The sequence below is a fragment of the Heliangelus exortis genome, chromosome 2 (assembly GCF_036169615.1).
Source record: "Heliangelus exortis chromosome 2, bHelExo1.hap1, whole genome shotgun sequence".
Classification (NCBI taxonomy): Eukaryota; Metazoa; Chordata; class Aves; order Apodiformes; family Trochilidae; genus Heliangelus; species Heliangelus exortis.
The window spans coordinates 36,958,444-36,979,720 of record NC_092423.1 but is presented as its reverse complement, the minus strand read 5'-3'; the positions used below and the strand labels follow the sequence as shown (position 1 = coordinate 36,979,720).

At 36.3% G+C, this 21,277-nt stretch overlaps 1 protein-coding gene across 4 annotated transcripts in view; it reads left to right on the top strand.

The window, feature by feature from the left end:
- PLCL2 (phospholipase C like 2) overlaps window positions 1–21,277 on the top strand; it is a 98,527-nt gene that overhangs the window by 55,186 nt on the left and 22,064 nt on the right. For 2 of the 4 annotated variants that reach the window (XM_071735556.1, XM_071735557.1), the window contains exons 3-5: window positions 2,682–5,168; window positions 8,547–8,750; window positions 21,032–21,107. In XM_071735556.1, coding sequence (XP_071591657.1) covers window positions 2,682–5,168; window positions 8,547–8,750; window positions 21,032–21,107 — 2,767 coding nt within the window. Of the gene's footprint in view, window positions 1–2,681; window positions 5,169–7,770; window positions 8,142–8,546; window positions 8,751–11,934; window positions 12,031–21,031; window positions 21,108–21,277 lie in introns of those variants that run through there. The other 2 variants (XR_011724228.1, XM_071735559.1) reach the window with 2 other exon arrangements.

The following is a 21,277-nucleotide window of genomic DNA, read 5'->3' as shown; positions in this document are numbered from 1 at the left end:
ATGGTTCAGACGGGTTGACAATTCTGGACACTGTCTTTGGGAAAATACTCTTTAAGCTCTTCTGTTTTATGCAGATTGGTTGTGACTGCTATGTCTGTCAGGACAGGGACTCAACTAGGCAATCTAGTAGCTCAGTATCACTGATCTCTGGAAGAGCAAAAACTTGGGGTGTTTTAGAGTTCAGAGCTGTAAGAAACTCACAAGAGTATTTTAATATGTCTTCACTCCTGTCACATTCAGAAAGTGACATCTACCTCCAGCAGATTTCTGTGAATAAGCCAAGTGGTAAAATCTCTTTATCCTGTAGAAATGCAGGATACTGTTGAACTGGCTTCAAATTCATTTGGCAGGCAAGCAAAAGAGTCTTGCACGTGGTAGTTTGAATTATTCGTCTGATCTGCATGTGTAAACTTCAGTCCAGTAACTAGAGGTGGGAATGAAGTTGCCTCGATATTGACCTATTTACTTTACATCAGATGGCATCAAGAGATGGCATATATTTTTCTCCTGTGACATTCACTGTCTTGGATTAGACCCAATCCTTACCATAGAGAAAAGCATAGACCTTCCTTCTGTTTCATAAATACTGGTTATTGTCAGGCAAGAGAATACTTCCCAGTCCTTGACAGGTCTGTTATCTATCTGATTTCTCTGAAGAGTTCATAAACTATATTCCCCTCCTAGATCTGTGACAGAGAAATCTGAAGCATTAAGAAGTTTCATCATACTTCATTCCAGGAACTAAAATACTGGATAGGAATGTCATTTTTCCTTTCTGTGGGGCTGCCCCTGGCCACTGTTTCAGGTCAAGAGATGTGGTTGGACAGGTAGCCAGACAAGAAGCCAGGCTTAAAATAGAATTAAGTCTTTGTAAACAAAAATCATGTTCGTAATTTATTTATTTTTTTTTTTAAACTAAGTAAATTTGCTTGAAAGCAGATTTGTTTGAAAGCAATCCTCATGGCCAAACTACATGTAATGAAATTCCAAGAGTCAACTCTGTGCAGTATCCAGTGCAGGTGTTTGTTACGGGGTTAAAAAGTAAACAGTCCTCTGTAAGGTTATTCACTTCCATGGGTCTCTTGAGAGCTTTGGTAGAGCAAATTCTGCTGTCATTAAAGGAACAAGAATCCTATGACTGATTAATTTTCTAAAGCATGGAACAGCAAATATTAAGTCTGCTTACTTTACTAATCATTGTTTTCAACGAAAAGCTTTTTGAGTGCTTATAAATTGAATTGCAAAACCAGAATTCTGCAGTTTTGGTTTAATGAAATTAAACACACAGCACACATGCCCTGAACTGGAAACGCATTCTGTAATGGATGGTTTTTATTTGAACATCTGTTCAGTGTAGCAGTCAAAGTTTTGTTTCCCCTTTCCTTTCTGCCACATAAGCAATGCTGATTTGCTCTGGAACATACTTCAGACAGAAGTCTATTAGAGGGAAAATCGCATTCTTTTTGTATAAAGCTGGAGAAGTAATTTTTTGAGCCATGCTGAAATACAAGAACATTTCTTAACAGGGATTCCAGACTAAAAAAGATTATTTCGTGAAAATATTATTTCTGACTAAAAGCTAGCTTAGCAACACACAGGACAATTTAAAACAAAAGCAAAACAAACTACTTGCAACATTTTTTATGTCTCAGAAAATGCAGATAATGAAGCCACACAGCTTTCTTAGATTAATTTCTTTTTCTTTATTATACTTAAATAATCTAACCAATTTATTTGCACTTATTTCGATTAATACAAACATGATACAGAGGTAGCTAAATGACACCATTTTTTCTTTCTGTCTTTCATGACTTACATATACAGTTTTCTACCTTGTCTTTTTCTGGGAAATTAAGACCTCTGGGTTATTTCATTGTTTAAGAGCAAAGGTGAATCAGCTGTTGACCAGCTCTTGCATTTTCCATTCAAGTTCTTTTTAATGGTACACACCTACTTTGGAAACAGTTAAACTTTCATTTTTTCAGAGAGTTCCCTCTTGGGTCATTGTGTTTCCTGAAACTGAGGACTTGCAGTGTGCTATATCTGCTCCAGTCCAGATGCTCTTGTAGCTTCTGAAGATTAATGTGGATCTTTTCTTAGTATAGAGGGGGGATGCGTGTGTCAGTGCTCTGGACATGGATGGGTGCAGTAGAGAAGTGAGCTATGTGTAATAACTGTTGTTAGCATCTTTTATAAAACTGAGATTAGGACCATGCCCCATGCATTTTCTGTGGTTAATTGTGTATTAATGTTTCTCTGGTGTTCATGAGAAACCTGTCAGCATGGTATTAAAGCATTGTGACAATGTTCATCAATTACCTGTGTGGGCTCAGAGGAAGCCATTATCTCTGTAAGCAGGTTATTACTGATAAAATTAAATGCATTTATACACCATTATTATTTAATTGGCATTCAAAACTTGGGTTGTTTAATTTTTTATTAATAGAAACTATTAGAAAACAAAGACCCTGGAAGATTATTTATATAGGCAAAACCAAACATTAAGCCACGGTGAGTATTTACTTTTGTGACGATTGCCATCTTACCGCTCATCGTGCAGATACTAGCCCTTTTTGACCTACTTTATGGAATTTCAGCTGTAATTTGAAACCTATTTCAACGTGGAAGAAAATCACACTGACTGATATTTTCTCCCTCCTCTTCTCCCCCTTATTTACCAGGATGGTACGAAACAGAAGCGAGAGCGGAAAAAGACGGTGTCGTTCAGCAGCATGCCGACCGAGAAGAAGATCAGCAGTGCAAGTGACTGCATAAATGCAATGGTTGAAGGTTCTGAGCTCAAAAAGATTCGATCCAATTCCAGGGTATATCACCGGTATTTCCTTTTAGATGCTGATATGCAGTCTCTACGCTGGGAACCTTCAAAAAAGGATTCTGAAAAGGCAAAGATTGATATTAAATCAATCAAAGAAGTAAGAACGGGAAAAAATACAGATATTTTTCGCAGCAATGGAGTATATGACCAGATATCGGAAGATTGTGCGTTTTCAATAATATATGGAGAAAACTACGAGTCACTAGATCTTGTTGCTAACACAGCAGACGTTGCAAATATTTGGGTTACTGGTTTAAGATACCTGATTTCTTATGGGAAGCATACTCTAGATATGATAGAAAGTACTCAAGATAATATGCGGACTTCATGGCTTTCACAGATGTTCAGTGAATCTGATGTAGATAACTTGGGACATATACCCCTGTGCAACGCTGTACAATTTATAAAAGACTTAAATCCTGGATTAAAAACTAATAAAATTGAACTGAAATTCAAAGAGTTGCATAGATCTAAGGAAAAAACTGGTACTGTAGTAACAAAAGAAGAATTTATTGAAGTTTTTCATGAGCTTTGTACCAGACCTGAAATTTATTTCCTCTTGGTTCAGTTTTCAAGCAATAAAGAATTCCTAGATACCAAGGACCTCATGATGTTTTTAGAAGCTGAGCAGGGTATAGCACATGTCACAGAAGAAATAAGCCTTGCAATTATTCAGAAATACGAGCCAGCCAAAGAGGGCCAGAAAAAGGGTTGTCTTTCTATAGATGGGTTTACAAATTATCTTACTTCACCAGACTGCCACATATTTGATCCAGAACATAAAAAAGTTTGTCAGGATATGAAACAACCTTTATCACATTATTTTATAAATTCATCTCATAACACATACTTGATAGAAGATCAGTTTCGAGGGCCTTCTGACATCACAGGTTACATTCGCGCTCTTAAAATGGGCTGTCGAAGCGTTGAACTGGATGTGTGGGATGGTCCAGATAATGAGCCTGTGATTTACACAGGGCATACAATGACATCACAGATTGTCTTCCGTAGTGTGATTGACATTATTAACAAGTATGCATTTTTTGCTTCAGAATACCCTCTTATTTTGTGTTTAGAAAATCATTGTTCTATTAAGCAACAGAAAGTAATGGTGCAACACATGAAGAAAATTTTGGGGGACAAGCTACATACGCAGTCTCCAAACATTGAGGAGTCTTATCTTCCATCACCAGAATCACTGAAAGGGAAAATACTAATTAAAGCAAAGAAGCTTTCCTCTAATTGTTCTGGACTAGAGGGAGATGTTACAGATGAAGATGAAGGAGCAGAAATGTCACAGAGAGTGGGGAAGGAGGGGTTAGAACAGCAAAACTCGATGACAGGGAAACGATTCCAGCTCTGCAAAGAACTCTCTGAGTTGGTAAGCATATGTAAGTCAGTTCAGTTCAAAGAGTTTCAAGTTTCATTTCAGCTCCAGAAGTACTGGGAAGTGTGCTCATTTAATGAAGTGCTTGCTAGCAAGTACGCCAATGAAAACCCTGGAGACTTTGTTAATTATAACAAACGTTTTCTTGCAAGAGTTTTCCCTAGTCCAATGAGGATTGACTCTAGCAATATGAATCCCCAGGACTTTTGGAAATGTGGTTGTCAGATAGTAGCAATGAACTTTCAAACACCTGGCTTAATGATGGATCTTAACATTGGTTGGTTTCGACAAAATGGGAACTGTGGCTATGTTCTGCGTCCTGCTATCATGAGAGAAGAAGTATCTTTCTTTAGTGCAAATACGAAAGACACCGTGCCTGGAGTTTCACCTCAGCTGCTTCATATTAAAATCATCAGTGGGCAAAATTTTCCTAAACCCAAAGGATCAGGTGCCAAAGGCGATGTTGTGGATCCTTATGTCTATGTTGAGATACATGGAATCCCTGCTGACTGTGCAGAGCAAAGGACGAAAACTATGCATCAGAATGGGGACAACCCAATTTTTGATGAAAGTTTTGAGTTTCAAATAAATTTACCAGAACTAGCTATGGTGCGTTTTGTAGTACTGGATGATGATTACATTGGGGATGAGTTTATTGGGCAGTACACGATTCCCTTTGAGTGTCTACAGACTGGTTATCGGCACGTTCCTCTGCAGTCCTTAACTGGTGAAATGCTAGCACATGCTTCCTTGTTTGTGCATGTGGCCATTACTAATCGAAGGGGTGGTGGGAAACCTCATAAGCGGGGCCTCTCTGTGAGGAAGGGCAAGAAATCAAGGGAATATGCTTCTATGAGAACGTTATGGATTAAAACAATAGATGAAGTGTTCAAGAACGCTCTCCAACCCATACGGGATGCCACGGATTTGAGAGAAAATATGCAGGTACAGTGTTTACAATGAATTTATTGGTCCTTACGTGTATTATGCAAAGGGAATAAATGTTTTTAAGGTCTTGCTGCATTTTGTAAGTCATGTTATTTGAGTGTAATGCTTAACAGCTTTAAAAATTTATTATGTCTGAGCAGCCTCTGAGGTGATGCTGCCTACTGAGATAAACTTGGATGCATATGCATGTTACATTGAACATGAACTGGAAATACAATTCCAGTTATAGAACTCAGGCCTGTTGACTCATCGGGTGTGTTTGAAAGAATGTTCATTATGCACTGGAAAAGAATGTTAGTTATACACTGGAGGAAAGTATGGCAATATTTTAATTTTAGAAGATTAAGTTAAATAGAAACACAAGAGGAAAATAAATCTGATACAAAAATGAGACCCCTTACTGTTGATTAGAAGACTAGTGCATGAAAGTATGTTTACTATAGTTTCATTGAAGTTTTGTTTTTTCCTCACTCCCCAACAGAAGACAATACTTTAAGAAAGATCATCTGTTTTTTGTAACGCTTCCTAGCAATAATGTGTTAGAAATACATGGAGTTATTGCTAAGGTATTAGAAGGCATCCCCTAGAAGGCATTACCTCAGCTTAAACATGATATAAAGTAAGCACGTTGAATTTCAGGAAGAAGGTACAGGTGCTAAGGTGCTGGTTTTTGAGGAAGACAAGAGATCCCACTTCAAAAAAATGCATTATTTGGAGGTTGTAATAAAGATTTGAGGTAAAGAAACCCTTTTACACATAGATTAAAGTGAGCTGTAAAGTTGTGTTTTATTTAATAAAGCTTTTAACTATCTGTAAATTTCTCTTGAAATATTGGCAGTGGTCAATAAAATTAAGTATAATAATAAGTAATTAGTAATTTCAAATGATGTGACCTATTAAATAATCTTACTCTTATATAATGTTAAGGGGAACTGATTAAAGGAGCTGCTTGAGTCTTGATTCTTAATTTGAAAGGCACATCAGTGTAGATAAATTTTCTTCATGAATAAACTTATATTGAAAGAATTTTCAATATAATACAGTTTTAAAACACATTTTTATTCATAGGAAAGAAGAAATTAGCACAGAATTACAAAACTCTTCTATTCCACTAGGTATATAGAATTGCTGTGCTAAGAGATTATTTAGAAAATCCAGGAATTATTTTTTGATTTATAATATGCTTCCATATACAGTTACGTTTGCCTGTAGTTAACCTGTTGAAGGCTAGAATTCTGTCATGTAAAGGATACCTTTCAAGGAAGAGCTGAACCTAAGATTTGAGGAAACAGTGAAAACAGAGTTTTTGTATCTGCTTTAAATTCCTCACTCTGCATGCTGCTGTGCTTTCCAAAACTCATATAATTTAAAACAGGCTCTACAGTGAATTTTCTTTGAACATGTGATATTAAATGATATTTTATATACTTGATTCTGTCCTCTAGGAAGTTGTGCTATCAACCAAATTTATCATAATTATATCTCAGAATGCAATCAGGAAGATACTTTGGGTACATGAGGGAGCACCAGTTTTGCAGAGCTTTACTGACAGATTATATATGGTGTATAATATATAACTAAGGCTTTACAGCTTATAAATCACTCAAAATAAGTATCAACTTACATCAGGGAATATGATCTTTCTATAATTTTGGTATTAATGAAATTTTGCATAATACATTCAGTTTTTATGGCGCAGAAATTATGTCCCAAGTGAGATTATAAAGAGTAAAGCAGGGTTTTTTTAAATATAAGGAGAAATAAATGAATTATGCAGCAGCACGTTAATAGGTTCTTTAATGCTGTATACAACTAACTAGCCTTTTTAGGTACTACATTGTCGTGACAAAAGCTGATGTCATAAGCTGTACATATTAATCACTGATAAAAGTATAACATGAGGCATTAAACTGGCTGTGCTGTTGCATGCTTAAATTTCTTGACAATATGAAAGATAGTCTCTAGACACAGGGATGGAAGTCCAAAGGCAGGATTTACAACTCTCATTCTGCCCTGCCTGTCACTTGTTAATATAGAAGTTCCTTGGGTTTTCATTAACCTTTCTGTAACAGTTTTGTTTGTAATAGCTTACTCATCATGTTTATCTCATACAAAATGTGGGTGAAAGGACTTCTAATGTCTATTTTTTCAACTGTGATTATTGTGTCATTAAGGTGTAATCCAGTCAATAAAGGTAGTTTCTGTTTCCTGGACATTTATTAGATGCTACTCAACGTTTGCTTAAAGTACACTGTGAGTGACTGTAGTCAATGTAATTTAGTAATTCAGTCGATGTAATTTAGTGTTCACATAATTTTGCATTCATGTGCTATATATACATATTTTGAATTCTACTTTGGGTATTCTGCCTCAAAAGGGAGAGCAGAATATTTCACATTTGACTCCATTAAGATTGGCATTATGTGTCTCTAGCAAATGTGTCCACAAATGAGTCCTTATATGCTAGTAAGATGAAAGGTGGATTTGATTAAAATGAAAATCTCTGTCAGATACCCTATTTGGGTAAGACATAAGAGAAAGGAACACTGAGCACATTTGTAACTTAAATATACTATGTCTTTGTTTTTGTTTCCTACAGGAACACAAACTCCAGACCTGCCATAGATCACCAGCTCCCACTTGGTACAAAACTCCTAAATTCATTACAGTGCTGAGAATATTCCGATCATGGAATTTCAGTGGCTACTTGGAGTCACATTTTGTTTCTAATACTGGAAATTTTCTTCAAGTTTAAACACATGGTTTTATATTCTACCATATTAAATGCAAAATACAACTATAATAAATTTTAAGGGAAAGGTACAAAATCTGTACTTCTATTAAATTACCTTAAGAATTCACTTAAGTGTGATTCTGTGATAGGAGTGATATCAGTAGTGGAGTGCTGGGTTTCTGAATCACACCAAATGGGAGCCAGCAGATCCACAGCACGTCTGGACTGTAGTTCAGGTATGTTTAAAGTTACAAATGGGCTGAATTCCTTCTTCCACCTCACTTTGCTTATTTGGGACATTCAGCACTTAATGTTTTGTTTGTCTGGGTGGCATTTTAAAAGTTACTTCTGAAATATCTTCTAGTTTTTTTTTAAAAAATATAACCTATGTGGTTTAGATTTCATTTATTTACATGTTTAGTTTTAGTAGTGAAAAAGACTAGGCATAAATGTTCTAAATAAATTTGTTAAATATCTCTGTAGTGTTGCTTGCTTTGGAAAACTGACAGTTCTTTAGGGAAAAGCTGTGGTAATTCCACATGGTAGCTCAGCTATAACATTGAAGTATTTTTTATCCTGAAAGAACAAGACATCAGAATTCGTGTTCACTGTAAAGGAAACTCTTTCTTTCCTTTTTGCAGAATGCAGTAGTTTCATTCAAAGAATTATGTGGCCTCTCTCCTGTAGCAAATCTTGTGCAGTGCATTTTGGCAGTGTCAACGCGCTTGGTTGGGCCTGAAAATACCCCCTTGGTAGTGCTGAATCTCAATGATCAGTATCCGACTATGGAGCTCCAAGGGATTGTTCCAGAGGTCTTGAAAAAGATTGTAACAGCATATGACATGGTGAGTAGTCCTTTGTGGTTAATTTATATGCTATCTGAAAGACTTTCTTTTTATATTATACAGTACTGTGCCTGTTTTGAAAGGTCATTTTAACCTGTGACTTCCTATTTCATGCTTCATTACATATGCTTGAAAGTAATTCCCATGAATGTACAGCAACTGGTAGTGTTTTCATACTGAGTAGAACAGAGAGATTAATTTACTGCATGCAAATACCTGAGTGTTTGTACACTTCAGAAAGCAAAGTGTTTGTAATCAAGAGGATTTAACGTGAAGAGGTTGTATTAATTTACCTGTTTCGCAGTAACTTCAAGCTTTTTGCCTATCTATAAAGCCCTTGCTTTAATTTGCTGCTTTACATTTTCCAGTTTGTGGACCTCGATTTCTTTTGGCTTTGACTCAACATTGAATAGAGAAACATCAGGAACTGGTCTTAGGAATTATGGTTTTTGAAAGCATCTTGAAGTGTTAGATGCTACTACATGATTTTTCATTTTCCCTTGCTTTATCTTTCTTACAGATCTCATTCTATTTGGTATTTTTTAGCTACTGTAATGTTAACTTCAGGCCTTATGCTTCAGTAAATATGTAAATTGTGTCTTTAGAGACTGGAAGATTAACATTTTGTAAAAGGGAAGGAAAGACTAATACACTGAGAAATACTGATTTGCATCTGCCTTGCATTAATTTAAAGTATAGAAAAAAAGCCAGAAGGGTGTGATTTGAAATATGCTCTGTACTTCCACTGAAGTAATCTGGCACAGAGTAATCGAGTCTTTATTTATTGAAGGGTTCCTTTAGTTTGATATATCATCTGACAATAAGCAAATGTTTCTAGGATGATACACATTAATTTTAGTGCACTAAATAGTACCTGGGAGGTGCCATCACCTGGCAGGGTGATGGCCAAGTTACTGTTTTAGAAACAGTCAGTCCTTGCTATTTAAATGAAGAAAATTAAGGAAAAGAAACCTGTAACTCATTTATATATATATATATAGATATGTATCTATATATATACCTATATATCTATATATATATATATATCTGTGTGTGTGTATATATATGTATATACACACACATAAATTTTATACACTGCTTTTTAAAGAAAAAATAGCTTTAGAATAATGCTATACCAAAGTCCAGAAACCCGTATTAGTAATTGGCAATGTTTGCAGAGTTTATGTAGTTCCGTGATGATGTAAATACAACAGAATTTGATTGGAGTAGTAGCACAGTTACCAGAAGGTAGTGGTATATCCTCTTAGTGGTAGCTGATAGGATATCACTATAATGAGGATACAAACCAGCGTTCTTGTGATGACACCTTTAACGTGCACATCATAAGTTCTGTTTTGTTGATGGAGATGTCTCTACCTGTAGTTTGTTCTGATGCGGTGATTCTGCTTTTTAGCTACTGAGCTATTCCAGATAAATGTTTTTGTAAGCCTGGACTGAATTTTTTATTTGAGTGTCCCTTAGATACAAGTGACACATGACTCCAGAAATCTTTACTGTATAAGTATGGTTTGCTCTTTGTCTCACGTAATTTCCCCCCCCGCCTATCCTGTTGTCTGCATAATTTGAATATTAATGTACTTTAGAAATCTATAGTCTATTTCATATGTGAGAATAATAGAAATTTATTAGTGGAATGTTCAAAGCATTTTTCCATATCCTCTTTATTCTAGAGGATAAAAAATCAGTTTCAAACAAAGACAAAGAGCGTGGTAGTACTTATGTCTCCAAATGATACTGAAGATAAGTAGAAATTAAGATAATTCTTGTAAAATAAAACTTGTAGTTTAAAGTATTGGTATGTGTTTCAATTTGTGAAACTTAGCTCTTGACAGTATTCTCAGCTCTTGACAATATTCTCTCCAGTTTGACAGAAGGTTTTAGAGAATTTAGATCCGAAAAACCAAGTCAGCCATGGGAGCCATACCAATAGCTCTTGTTTCTGAAAGCCCATTGTGAAGCAGTGGGAGAAACCCAAATTGTCCTTTCTTCAAGGAGAAGATACGTGAAGCTATTTAGCTCATACATTGATATGTGCTGTAGTGGCAGATGTTTAGGGTCTGATACTATCATAGGTAGTGTTCTTTTTGTGTGTTGTAGTGAGATTATCCACTCTCAAAATGATGCATTTTGTTTCTGTAGCTGGTTTTGGCCTTGGGATTTTTTTACATGATTAATTAACAGGGGGGTGTAAGATTCACCTTAATAATGAGAAACGTTATCCAGAATTAAGAAAGGGTAGAAGTACTGTCAAAGTAATGGTTACTTGTATAATTTTCTGCTGGTGTAGGCCTCATATAGGCCAAAATTATATAACTGTGTTCCTCCAATGTGTCAAGTACTGTAAACATGAAATCAAGTTAATATCATTGTGTTAAATGTTTATTAAATAAATCCTGGTTAGTACCTTGTTAGTTACCTTGTGTGCTTTCTCAATGTGGCATGCAATGATTTTTTCAAACAACTGCTGTTTCAGGATCATGACATTTTTGACCAGTGGAGGGATTCTTATTTGCCAGAAATACTCTCCTTTTTATAAAATGGTAATAAGATTAGTATAGCATTATTAAGCCAAGATGTTTAATTATTCAATTTTGGTTTTTTACTTTGTGAGTGCTTAAGCACTCCCAAGGTTCATGGTTGCTCAGTAAAGCGAGAAAGGCCTGTGGGACATTCAGTCCATATTGAAATAATTACAAAAGAGTGCAGCACTGCAGGGGACATGGAAAGGTGAAAATATCTTCAGCAGAGTAGAGATACAGACATTTTTAAAGAAACAGTGAGGCAAATGATAATAGGTTAATTAGCACTAGATACTGAGGTTTTTTATGTGTCAGCAAATTACACGTGATGCTTTCTTATTTTGTCAGCATTCAGTACTAGGTTAATTGGGGAGCTATAAGGCTAGTACCATTCACAGGTTAAAATAGTGTATATTTTAATTTAGTAGTAATTTTTCACCAACGTTATTAGAACCAGAAGCTTACACAGGAAATTGTCTGTTCATAATAATGAAAGCCAAATGTAATGAGGAATTCCTGAGAAAGACAGAAGTTTAAGTTGTATATTTTTCTCTAGGTTCTTCATGTTCCTGAGTATCTTTCACCCTAACACCTTTTTATTGTTTAACAATGTTTTATTTTTCCCTCTTGTTCATGAACTTCAGCTTCCTTTATGTGATACTTCAGCATGCACTCTCTTGGTGTCATCACACCCATCACTGATCAGTGCTGCAGACTGAAGCTTGGAGTTAAGGCAAGTGCCTCTTCCACACCATTGCATGTTTGGTTTTGGGTTTTTTTTTTTTTTAAATGTGTTATAACCTTAAAATAAACAGCAAGTAAACCTTAAAAATTTATGCTATGGCAAGAGGAAAAAAACTATTATCTCATCTTAAGTCTGCAGCATTATTCAGTGATGACTTTAATAGCACTGCAAAGATATGCTAGAGGATCATACAAATGAAGCCAGATACTGTTAAGAACTTGACCGTCTGTGCCCTTAGTGGAGGATTAAGTGTCCCATCTGGTGAAGATAAAGTTTTCTGAACTTTGCAAGCAGTCATTTACTTCGAAGAGAAAGCTAGCACAGAAAACCCAGAGAACTTTACCCATGTGAGAAGACAAAGTAAGGCTGTTAAAATAATTAGGTCTAAATGTTAATAAATACTAATCAGATAATGCTGCTAGATCCATTTTTTTTCACAGTTTCTGGTGGGGTTTGGGTTTGGGTTTTTTAACGTTGAAGTTATGGTGTAGTTCAAAATGTTTGCAGAGTACAGTTTAGGAGGTCTGTGTTTAGTTAGATGAGATCAAGTAGGATGAACAGATATTTTATACGCACCCTAAGGACAGAGTTGAAAGCAGGGCTGTGTTTATTGGTGGGAGGGTTATGAGATGGTGAAAATGGGAGCAATTGAAATACAGCAAAGCTAGTAATCTGGAAAACACTATGATTTTTGATTAACAGCTCTATAGTAAGGTGAAATCCAGTTCCCTTATTGTTGGCTTATTTTGGTCACTGACTTTAATACAGCAGATTTCATATGCAATCACATGAAAATTAGCTTCATGTTACGGAGCTGCAGATGTGGTCAGTCACATAAGCTAAATGTGATGGCCTGTATTTTGAATTTGAACATGTCCATTCCATTGAGATGTAGATAATTTGACACTGTACCATAAAGGATTACAGACTCAACTGGTACTAGTAGTACTTATGAAAAGACTATCTAAAAAGAAATGCTAAGTTTTTGGTAAAATGTTATTAATCCTCTCATACTTAAGCTACAGCTCAAAACTGGTAATATTCTTTATGTTTAAAACTCACCTTGATATCAGTATAGATGAAATGGGTGGCACACTTCTGTATTGGGGCAAGCTCATAATTCTGATGGAAGGATATATACATTGCCTCTTTCCCAGGGCCTAAAAAAGAATGATTAGTAGATCTGTGTTGAGTTTTTCGTAGCTCATAAAATCTGTATTAGTTACATTGTTGATATAGGTCCTTGGTTATGGTTACTTTGCAGGTACAGTAAGAGGGATTTCAGTCATTCTGCTGTGGTTATAGAATTGTATCTTGAGAGAACAAGTAGATGGGGACTTTTCGACTTCATCTCAGCTTAATAATGTACCAGAGTTTTTTTCAGGTGAGAAGTTTTTGTTCAACAAATTACTATTTAAGGTTGCGGACTTCTGGGGTAACCAAAAATTACTAGGTCCAGTGCTGGTAATTACCAGTTTACCTCCTAAAAACAGTGAACAAAGAGGTTGCTTTAAGTCTTGTGTAACTTTCTTTTGATCTAAATACTCAGTTTCTGATTGTGGCAGAGGAGGCTGAATTCAAGATGGTCACCAATCTCCTGTCATCAAACTCAGCTTTTGGATCTTGTGTTTCATAGCATGTTGCTGCTATCTGCTTTATGCACCAGATTCTTCCATCTGGTACTTTATCTGAGGAATATATGACTAGAATAGACTATGATAGTTTTGTGTGTTCTTTTTTCCTGGTTGGTTCAAAAATGTTGCCCATGTTGGCTTCATGGGTGTTCCATGTTACAATTTAACTCTTAGCATCATCTGACCTATAAAGCAAAGAACTAAAGATTTTCACAGAAGATTGAGAAGCTATTACTGCTTGCTTTAATATTTAAGAGCATAATTACATAAAAATAAGGAACCTTGTTAAAAAAAATATGTGAAGTGGTCAAAAGAGCAGACATCATAAACATGCTGAAGATACCACATATGTGGCTTGAAGTAAATAGGCATTAATCAACAAATATTTGAGAAGGACAAAAATGAGAAAGTGCTGTTTGAAAGAAGGCATCTTCCAAAAAGCTGAAGAGCAGATGAGGAAGATAGGCTAGATGTTTAACTCTGCCATTGTCAAATAAAATATATAAGAAAGGCAACAGTGAAACATTTCAGGAATGCAGAGACTTAAAAATAACAATAACTTCTTTTCTGACAATACAGAAAGTCTGTCAAAGAGTGTGAATGACCACTAGTTGATAATTGTATAAAAGAAAGCCCCAGGAAAAGAAAGAAAGAGACAACCCTAAATTAGTTTATATATCCCTTTATCTTGAAAATTAAGCTTGCACATTTCACACTTTTTTATGAAGGACTTACGGGAGAATTCATCTCTAACTGAAATGCTGATAGAAGATATTATACAAGGAAAGCAAAATGACTGAGAAAAAAATTACCAGAAAGATGTGGTATTAGTTCCAGAGTTCTGAAAGATCTCAGAAACTGTAATTTTTGTGTGCATCCTCTCACTTGAAACAATCAAAGTTGTTACTGTGGTTCCAATGTTTTAAGAGGTTTCTAGGGAAGTTCATGAAATTACAGATCAGACAAGCTGACATCTGTACCTTGAAAATGTGTAGAAACTTTTGAAGAAGAAAACTAGAGGAAACTTGAAGAAACTTGGGTTGGGGAAGAGTCAATACAGCTTTTATAACTTCAAGGGCTCATTAATCTCTTGGAGTTCTTTGAAGTCAAGGAACAGTAGAAGATGAGTTTGACTGAATTTTCCAAAAGCATTTATCAACATCTCTTTTCAAGTGTTCATATTGACATGAAATTGCTGTTAAATTCTTAGCCTTTTGAAATCATTAGCTTTTCCTCGATAGGTGAAGTAAATGTTAAACTTATATTTAGTGTTCTAATAGGAAAAGAACTGTTATGGACAGTTGCTTGTGTTGATTGTACAGCTACAACAACTTTGATCTAGCTAAAAAAGCCAAGTACCCTTGAAGATGACTTAATGATGCTGCCAGATTTGCAAAAATCATCAAGGTGTGAGGTATGTGTGTGCTTAAGGGTGTAAAGAACTTTCTCAGTCTTAGTGGTGGATTATTATAATGTGTGGTAAAACAGTAAGTTTCAGAGTTGGCAATATAAAACCAATATTTCAATTCTGATAACATAGTCTCACTATTTCCATTATTGCCTCTGAGTTTGTGTACAGTATGTTTATTTTCATTGTCAAGTCTCTATAGTTAGGACTGTTCTTAAGTTATAAATGGATACAGTTCAGTAGTGAAGAGATATAACAGAAAACATACATCATTCATTGCAATTTAATATTGCATTTAGCCCAGGTACAGTTTTTTGTCATGTTGAATAAATTACAATAATTATAGGTTTGAGATGAATTTAAATTGTTCCTGATTGTGTAGTTGTTGATCTGTCACAAAAACTGATGGAAAACAAAGTATTGCTGGAAAATATAGTGAATAGCTTGGGCATCTTCTTCAAAAACAGTTATTTATTATCAGTTTTTACTTTCCTGTTTTATAACAGGGCAGTCATTCTGAACTGAAGGTTGCAATTATGCTTCCAAAAACAGAACTGCGGATGATAACCTCAGCTTACGTTGATCACTCCACAGGGGCAGAAACAAATGTCTAATTTTGGATATTCAGATTCCTGTGCAAAATGTTGTAAAGTGTGAGCTGTTTTACATTTATTGAAAAGCTGTGATAATGATAACTTAATGCTTCTGAGAAGTCAAGATTTTCTCATTTTATGTTTCAAGCATGAACAGTTTTTGTATCTTCTCACTAATCCCATTACATCTAATGACTGACTCATAGTCTTCAGAAGAGCATAAAATAATATGACTCCCTAGGAAGAGGAGTTCCTCTAGTTTACTCTTCTATCTCTAATGTAGTCCAATGGAATGTCTGGGGAAGAGCATAAAAATAGGTCAGATTCATAGCAACTTCTCTTAAATGTACTGCATATTTCAAAGAGTAGTACTCTTCTTCATTCTCAATAAATTCTTAATCTCCTGTTGTCTTTTTGACTCCTGTGTGGAAACTGTTACTGACAGTTTCAAAAATAACACTAGCTACTAATTTTTTTTCACAAGAATGGTAAATTTTACATTTACAGATGTAGGATGTTTTCCTTTCTGTTTTAAAGTCTAAAGGAAAGTATGATATTCATGACACCATAATATATATGTTGTGTTAGAGGGAGATGATCTCTTCAGCACTGATGAGTCCACAACTAGAGCACTGTGTCAAGTTCTGTGCTCCCCTGTACAAGACAGACATGGACATACTGGAGAGAATCCAACAAAGGGCCATGAAGGTGATGGACTAGAGCATCTCTTCAATGAGGAAAGGCTGAGAGAGCTGGGACTGTTCAGCCTGAAGAAGAGGAAGGTCTGGAGGGGATCTTACTAATGTGTACAAATGTGTGAAAGGGAGGTTGCAAAGCAGACAGAGCCAGCAGGGTCTTTTCAGTGTTGCCCAATAAAAGAAGAGGCTCTGTCTGAAAATCATGTCTCAATCACTTTTTGGCTGTGAAGTTGACTGAGAATGGGAACAGGTATCCCAGGGAAGTTGTGAAGTTTTCATCCTTGGATATATTAGTAGCTATCTGAAAGCCAGCTCTATCCTGGGATGCATCAAAAGAAGCATCACCAGGAGGCTAAACAGAGGTAATTCTGTCCTTCTATTCCACTCTCACGAGACCCCACTTGGAGTGCCCAGTTCTGGGGCCCCTAGGCATAAGAAGGACACAGAACTGTTTGAGTGAGTCCTGAGGGGGGCGATGAATATTAGCAGAGGGCTGGAGCACCTCTCCTATGAAGACAGGCTGAGAGACTTGTAGGGGTTCCAGTGTGGAGAAGAGAAGGTTCCAGGGAGACCTTATAGCCACCTTCCAGTACCTGAGGGAGTCCTACGGGAAAGCTGGAGAGGCACTTTCTGCAAGGGCATGTAGTGATAGGACAAGGAGTAATGGTTTCAAACTGGAAGAGAGTAGACTTAGATTAGATATTTCTAAATTCTTCAATATTGAGGGTGGTGAGATCCTGGCTCAGGTTACCCAGAGAGGTTGTGGATACCCCTCCCCTGGAAGTGTTCAAGGGCAGGCTGGGTGGGCTTTATGCAACATGGTCTAATGGGAGGTGTCCCTGCTCTTGCTGGGGTGTTAGAACTAGATGATCTTCAAGGTCCCTGCCAACCCAAACAATTCCATAATTCTGTGATTTTATGATACGGTCCTGGGCAGCCTGCTCTAGGTGGCCCTGCTTGAGTAGTGGGGGTTGGACAGGCTGACTTCCCAAGGTCCTTTCCAGCCTCAGTGACTCTGTGGTAAATTTAATTTCTTGCATAGTTGGAGAAATAAATTCTAATTTAGACAATATGTTTGTGAGAAAACTTAATTGCTTTGAAGCAAATTTAGTTTGCTGTAAGGAGTTCTCTGTATGTATGAAAGTAGCAGTTATCAGATGTGTTTTCTTACATTGGTGCTTTGGACTGTGCCTGGATAGAAGAAAGATCAGTTGTTCTTTGTTACAGAGCAGCTTTGGACTGTCTGGGTAAAACCACATATGGGCAAAACCATTTTATCTCTAATGAAATTGTTATTGATTGTGGTCTTGAGCCACAAAGCTCAGTTCTAAAAACAACTTTTGATTAGAGATGTCAGCTTTACTAATATCCTTCTTTACACAGAATCACTGAGGTTGAAAGGAACCTCTGGAGATCACCTAGTCCAACCACCCTGCTCAAAGCAGTGTCAGGTAGAGCAGATTACTGAGGAATCTGTCCAGTTGGATGTTGAATATCACCAAAGATGGAGACTCCATAACTTCTGTAGGCAACCTTTTCCAGTGTTTGAAGATCCCCTCTGAGCTTTTTCTACTCCAGGCTGGATGGTAAAAAATGTACTCCAGTCCTTTAACTCTATGTGGCCATTAAGTCCATACCTTTCTTGTACTGGAAGATCCCAAATTGGACTGGATGCTCCAGATGTTGCCTCACCAACACTGACTAGAGGATAAGGACCAAATCCCTCTGTCTTCTGGTGATGTGCTTCCTAATGTATGTTCAACTTGTTATCCACCAGGACACTCAGATCCTTTTCTCTGATGTGGCAACTCCAGCCAAGCCAGGCCAGCCAGCTTGTACTGCTGAATGCATGGGGTCATTCCACTCCAGGTGCAGGACCTGGCACTTCCCTTTCCTGAACTTTGTGGGGTTCTTGTCATCTCACTTCTCCAGCTTGTCAAAGGCCCTCTGAGTAGCAGCATAACCATCTGCTATATCCAGCCTGTAGTTCCTTGGTCCTCCTTTTTTAGTCTTGTAGATAGGAGTGAATTTTTCTTCCTTAGGAATGTCCTCTGATTGCCATGACCTTTCAAAGATAACTGGGAGTTGCTTTGCAATGGCATAAATGTGCCCCCACAGGACTCAAGTGTAGATCTCACATTTATGTCTCTGCATTTGTTGAAATTGTGATTAGACAAGACTCTATGTATCTATCACTTATCAATACCTTCTTTACATAATATGAAAGACTCAAGTCGTGGAATGGGTGTGGTTTTTCTATGTGAATTTCTAAGATGAGTCTGGGATTTGAAGAAAACGTTTAAAAGAAAAATAATAAAAATCCATCCTGCTGGGACCTTGGCAGCTTTTTCCCTCTCATCACTTTACAGTAGTAGTTCTCAGAAAGCTGTAATTGCTGAAGACTGATCACATATTTTCAAGGTTTGCTCAGAGGTCTTCTGGAAGACTGTAACTTGAACTTGGGACAAAGAAAATTGTGGTTTCCTTTCTATTGAGATGCTACTTTTAATCACTTCTACATATTTCTTTGCTGAATGTCACTCCTGTTTGAACTTGAACCTTTTACTCTTGAGAACTGAGTTACATGGATCGAGTAGTACTAGCAGTTTCAGGGGTGGTATGTGTGACATTCTTATCAGTATTTATTGAGTTTGAGGTGGACTTAATAATGTGAACATGAATCACCTGCTTATTAGAAGTCCACTCCTGTTTATGGTGGTGCTGCTTAAAAGTTGGACATTTCAGAATGCTTTCAATGTGGTGTCCACACCTTTCAATACATATGTCATGTAACACATTTGCTTCTGTAATGGATTTAAATGAAGAGTACTAAAAGAGTACTAAACGAGTACTAAAACATTGCTGAGTTGAATCAAAAGTATACTTCCAATAACTGATGGTATATTGCTCACTTGCTGAAAGGGTGCTGTAAAGCATCCTCCAGTGAGGTTTTGCTGCATTGAAAATCACCTTGAAAAATGAAATGCTAAGCATGGATAGCTCTTGTTTTTCAGGACGTTAGTATATAATAATAATGACTGTGGTATTCTCTGTTAATGAGAACCCTTTCATATGAGAATCCTTCTGACTAGAGCTCAGAAAAGAGAGAGATCAATTGTGCTGCCTATTCAAAGCACCTAATTAGTAATTGGCACGATTCTATTTATGTGTGTTTTTTGCATGAGTAAACATTGATAGTTCTATTCAAAGAACAATCCAGTTGAAAAATGGGTAAGCTAAAGTTTCTCACTTGCAGCTTAGCAACGTGATCAGGTTGTTGTTTCTTCCTCATTTGATATAATTTTCATTTCTTTTTCTAAAGGGCTGACATAATATAAATGAGGATAAATAGATTATTTGAAATTAAATACAGATTAATTAGGATCTGAAGATTTAATTATCCAGTATGTTGACCTCCACATAGTCTATAGTTGTTTATTCCCATGTTGTTTGTATGTAGCATAAACAAATATTTTGAGGGCTTGCATAATTTTATTATAATTTTAAATTGAAATAATAGAACCAGATTTATTTTAAATGCATTGTCATTTACTTAAAGCAGAATTTTTGTTTAGCTGAAAATAGTAGTCTGTAATGTACATCTGTGCAGGTGTTCTTCCTTTTCACTTGTAAACTTGCCATGATCAAAAATCTGAGGCTTTCTTGCCTGCTTCTCCAAATGGATTTAAGTCTCACTTCGAGCAATGTTCAGAAAAAAACAGCCTCGGTGTCACTCACCTGGAGAAGGCTTCTTCATGCCTCTTAATATTTCTCAGAGACAGAGTGCTAGTGAGGTTTGGGATTTTTTCCCTGTAACATGGGCTGTTCCTGCTCATAACAGCAATTGTGGTCTCCTAAGGACAAGAAAGTTACACATGAACACCCACATAAGTAACATGTCAAAACTTCAGTCACTGTTCTAGTGGCAAGAAATTTATCTGCCTAAGTGGATTCCAGAGACACCAGTGGGTAAGGTGTGAAGCAAAGTTGTTAATTCTCAATATATACCCTAGGCTGAAAAATTTGCATGGTTTTATCTTAATTGGTTTACTTTCAGCTGAGCTTCCATGAAAGTTTTCAAAAGGTCAGATAAAGGAATAATTTATTTTCCTTAACCTCCAGTCCCAGCCTTGAGTGATGCATTTTCCTCCATAGAGTGTTGTCTCATATGTGAACACAGGTCAAGCCACAAAAAGGAAAAATGTAGAGGAACAAATCTGGAAAAGCACTGGGATGATCCCTAGAAAAAAGGAAGCTCTGGGTGGTGAGTCATCATCATCATGAATGCCAGAGTTAGAGAGGAGGAAACCTGCATCTAGATTCTCACCCAAGCCACCAAAAGTGAATTAAATAATAGGTAAATAGCTGTGTGATTTCTGCTAGGCAGCTTTTTGATAGGCAGTGCATCATGGTATGGGCATTTCACCGTGTTCAAAGATCCCAACCTAATTCCATTGTATTGTTTATGTCTTTATAATACTATGTTTAGAGCACTTCTTTGTGTGGTCATAATGAGGAAAATGGGTGTATTTGTTATGATAACAACATTTATTAGATTTGTTCATTTGGGTTCAAATTTAAGCATCTTCTAGACATGAAAAAAAATCAGTAAAAATTGAGTTTTAATGATGTTTCCATATATTTAAATTTATTTTTTCTACAGATGATTCAGACTGTCAGGACTCTGGTTGAAAATACAGATAGCTTATATGAGAAGATAGTACAGTGTCAGAAAGCAGGTAAGTACAAGTTGTTTTAAAAATATTATAAAGAACTTACTGCATTTTTCTTTATTTCCCAAAACTTTTAATCAAGTTTGTTTATTCAACCATAGCAAGACAAAATAAAACAAACCAAAAAAACCCTAGCAACAAAAAACCCAAACAAAAAAAAAAGAGGTTATTGTAAT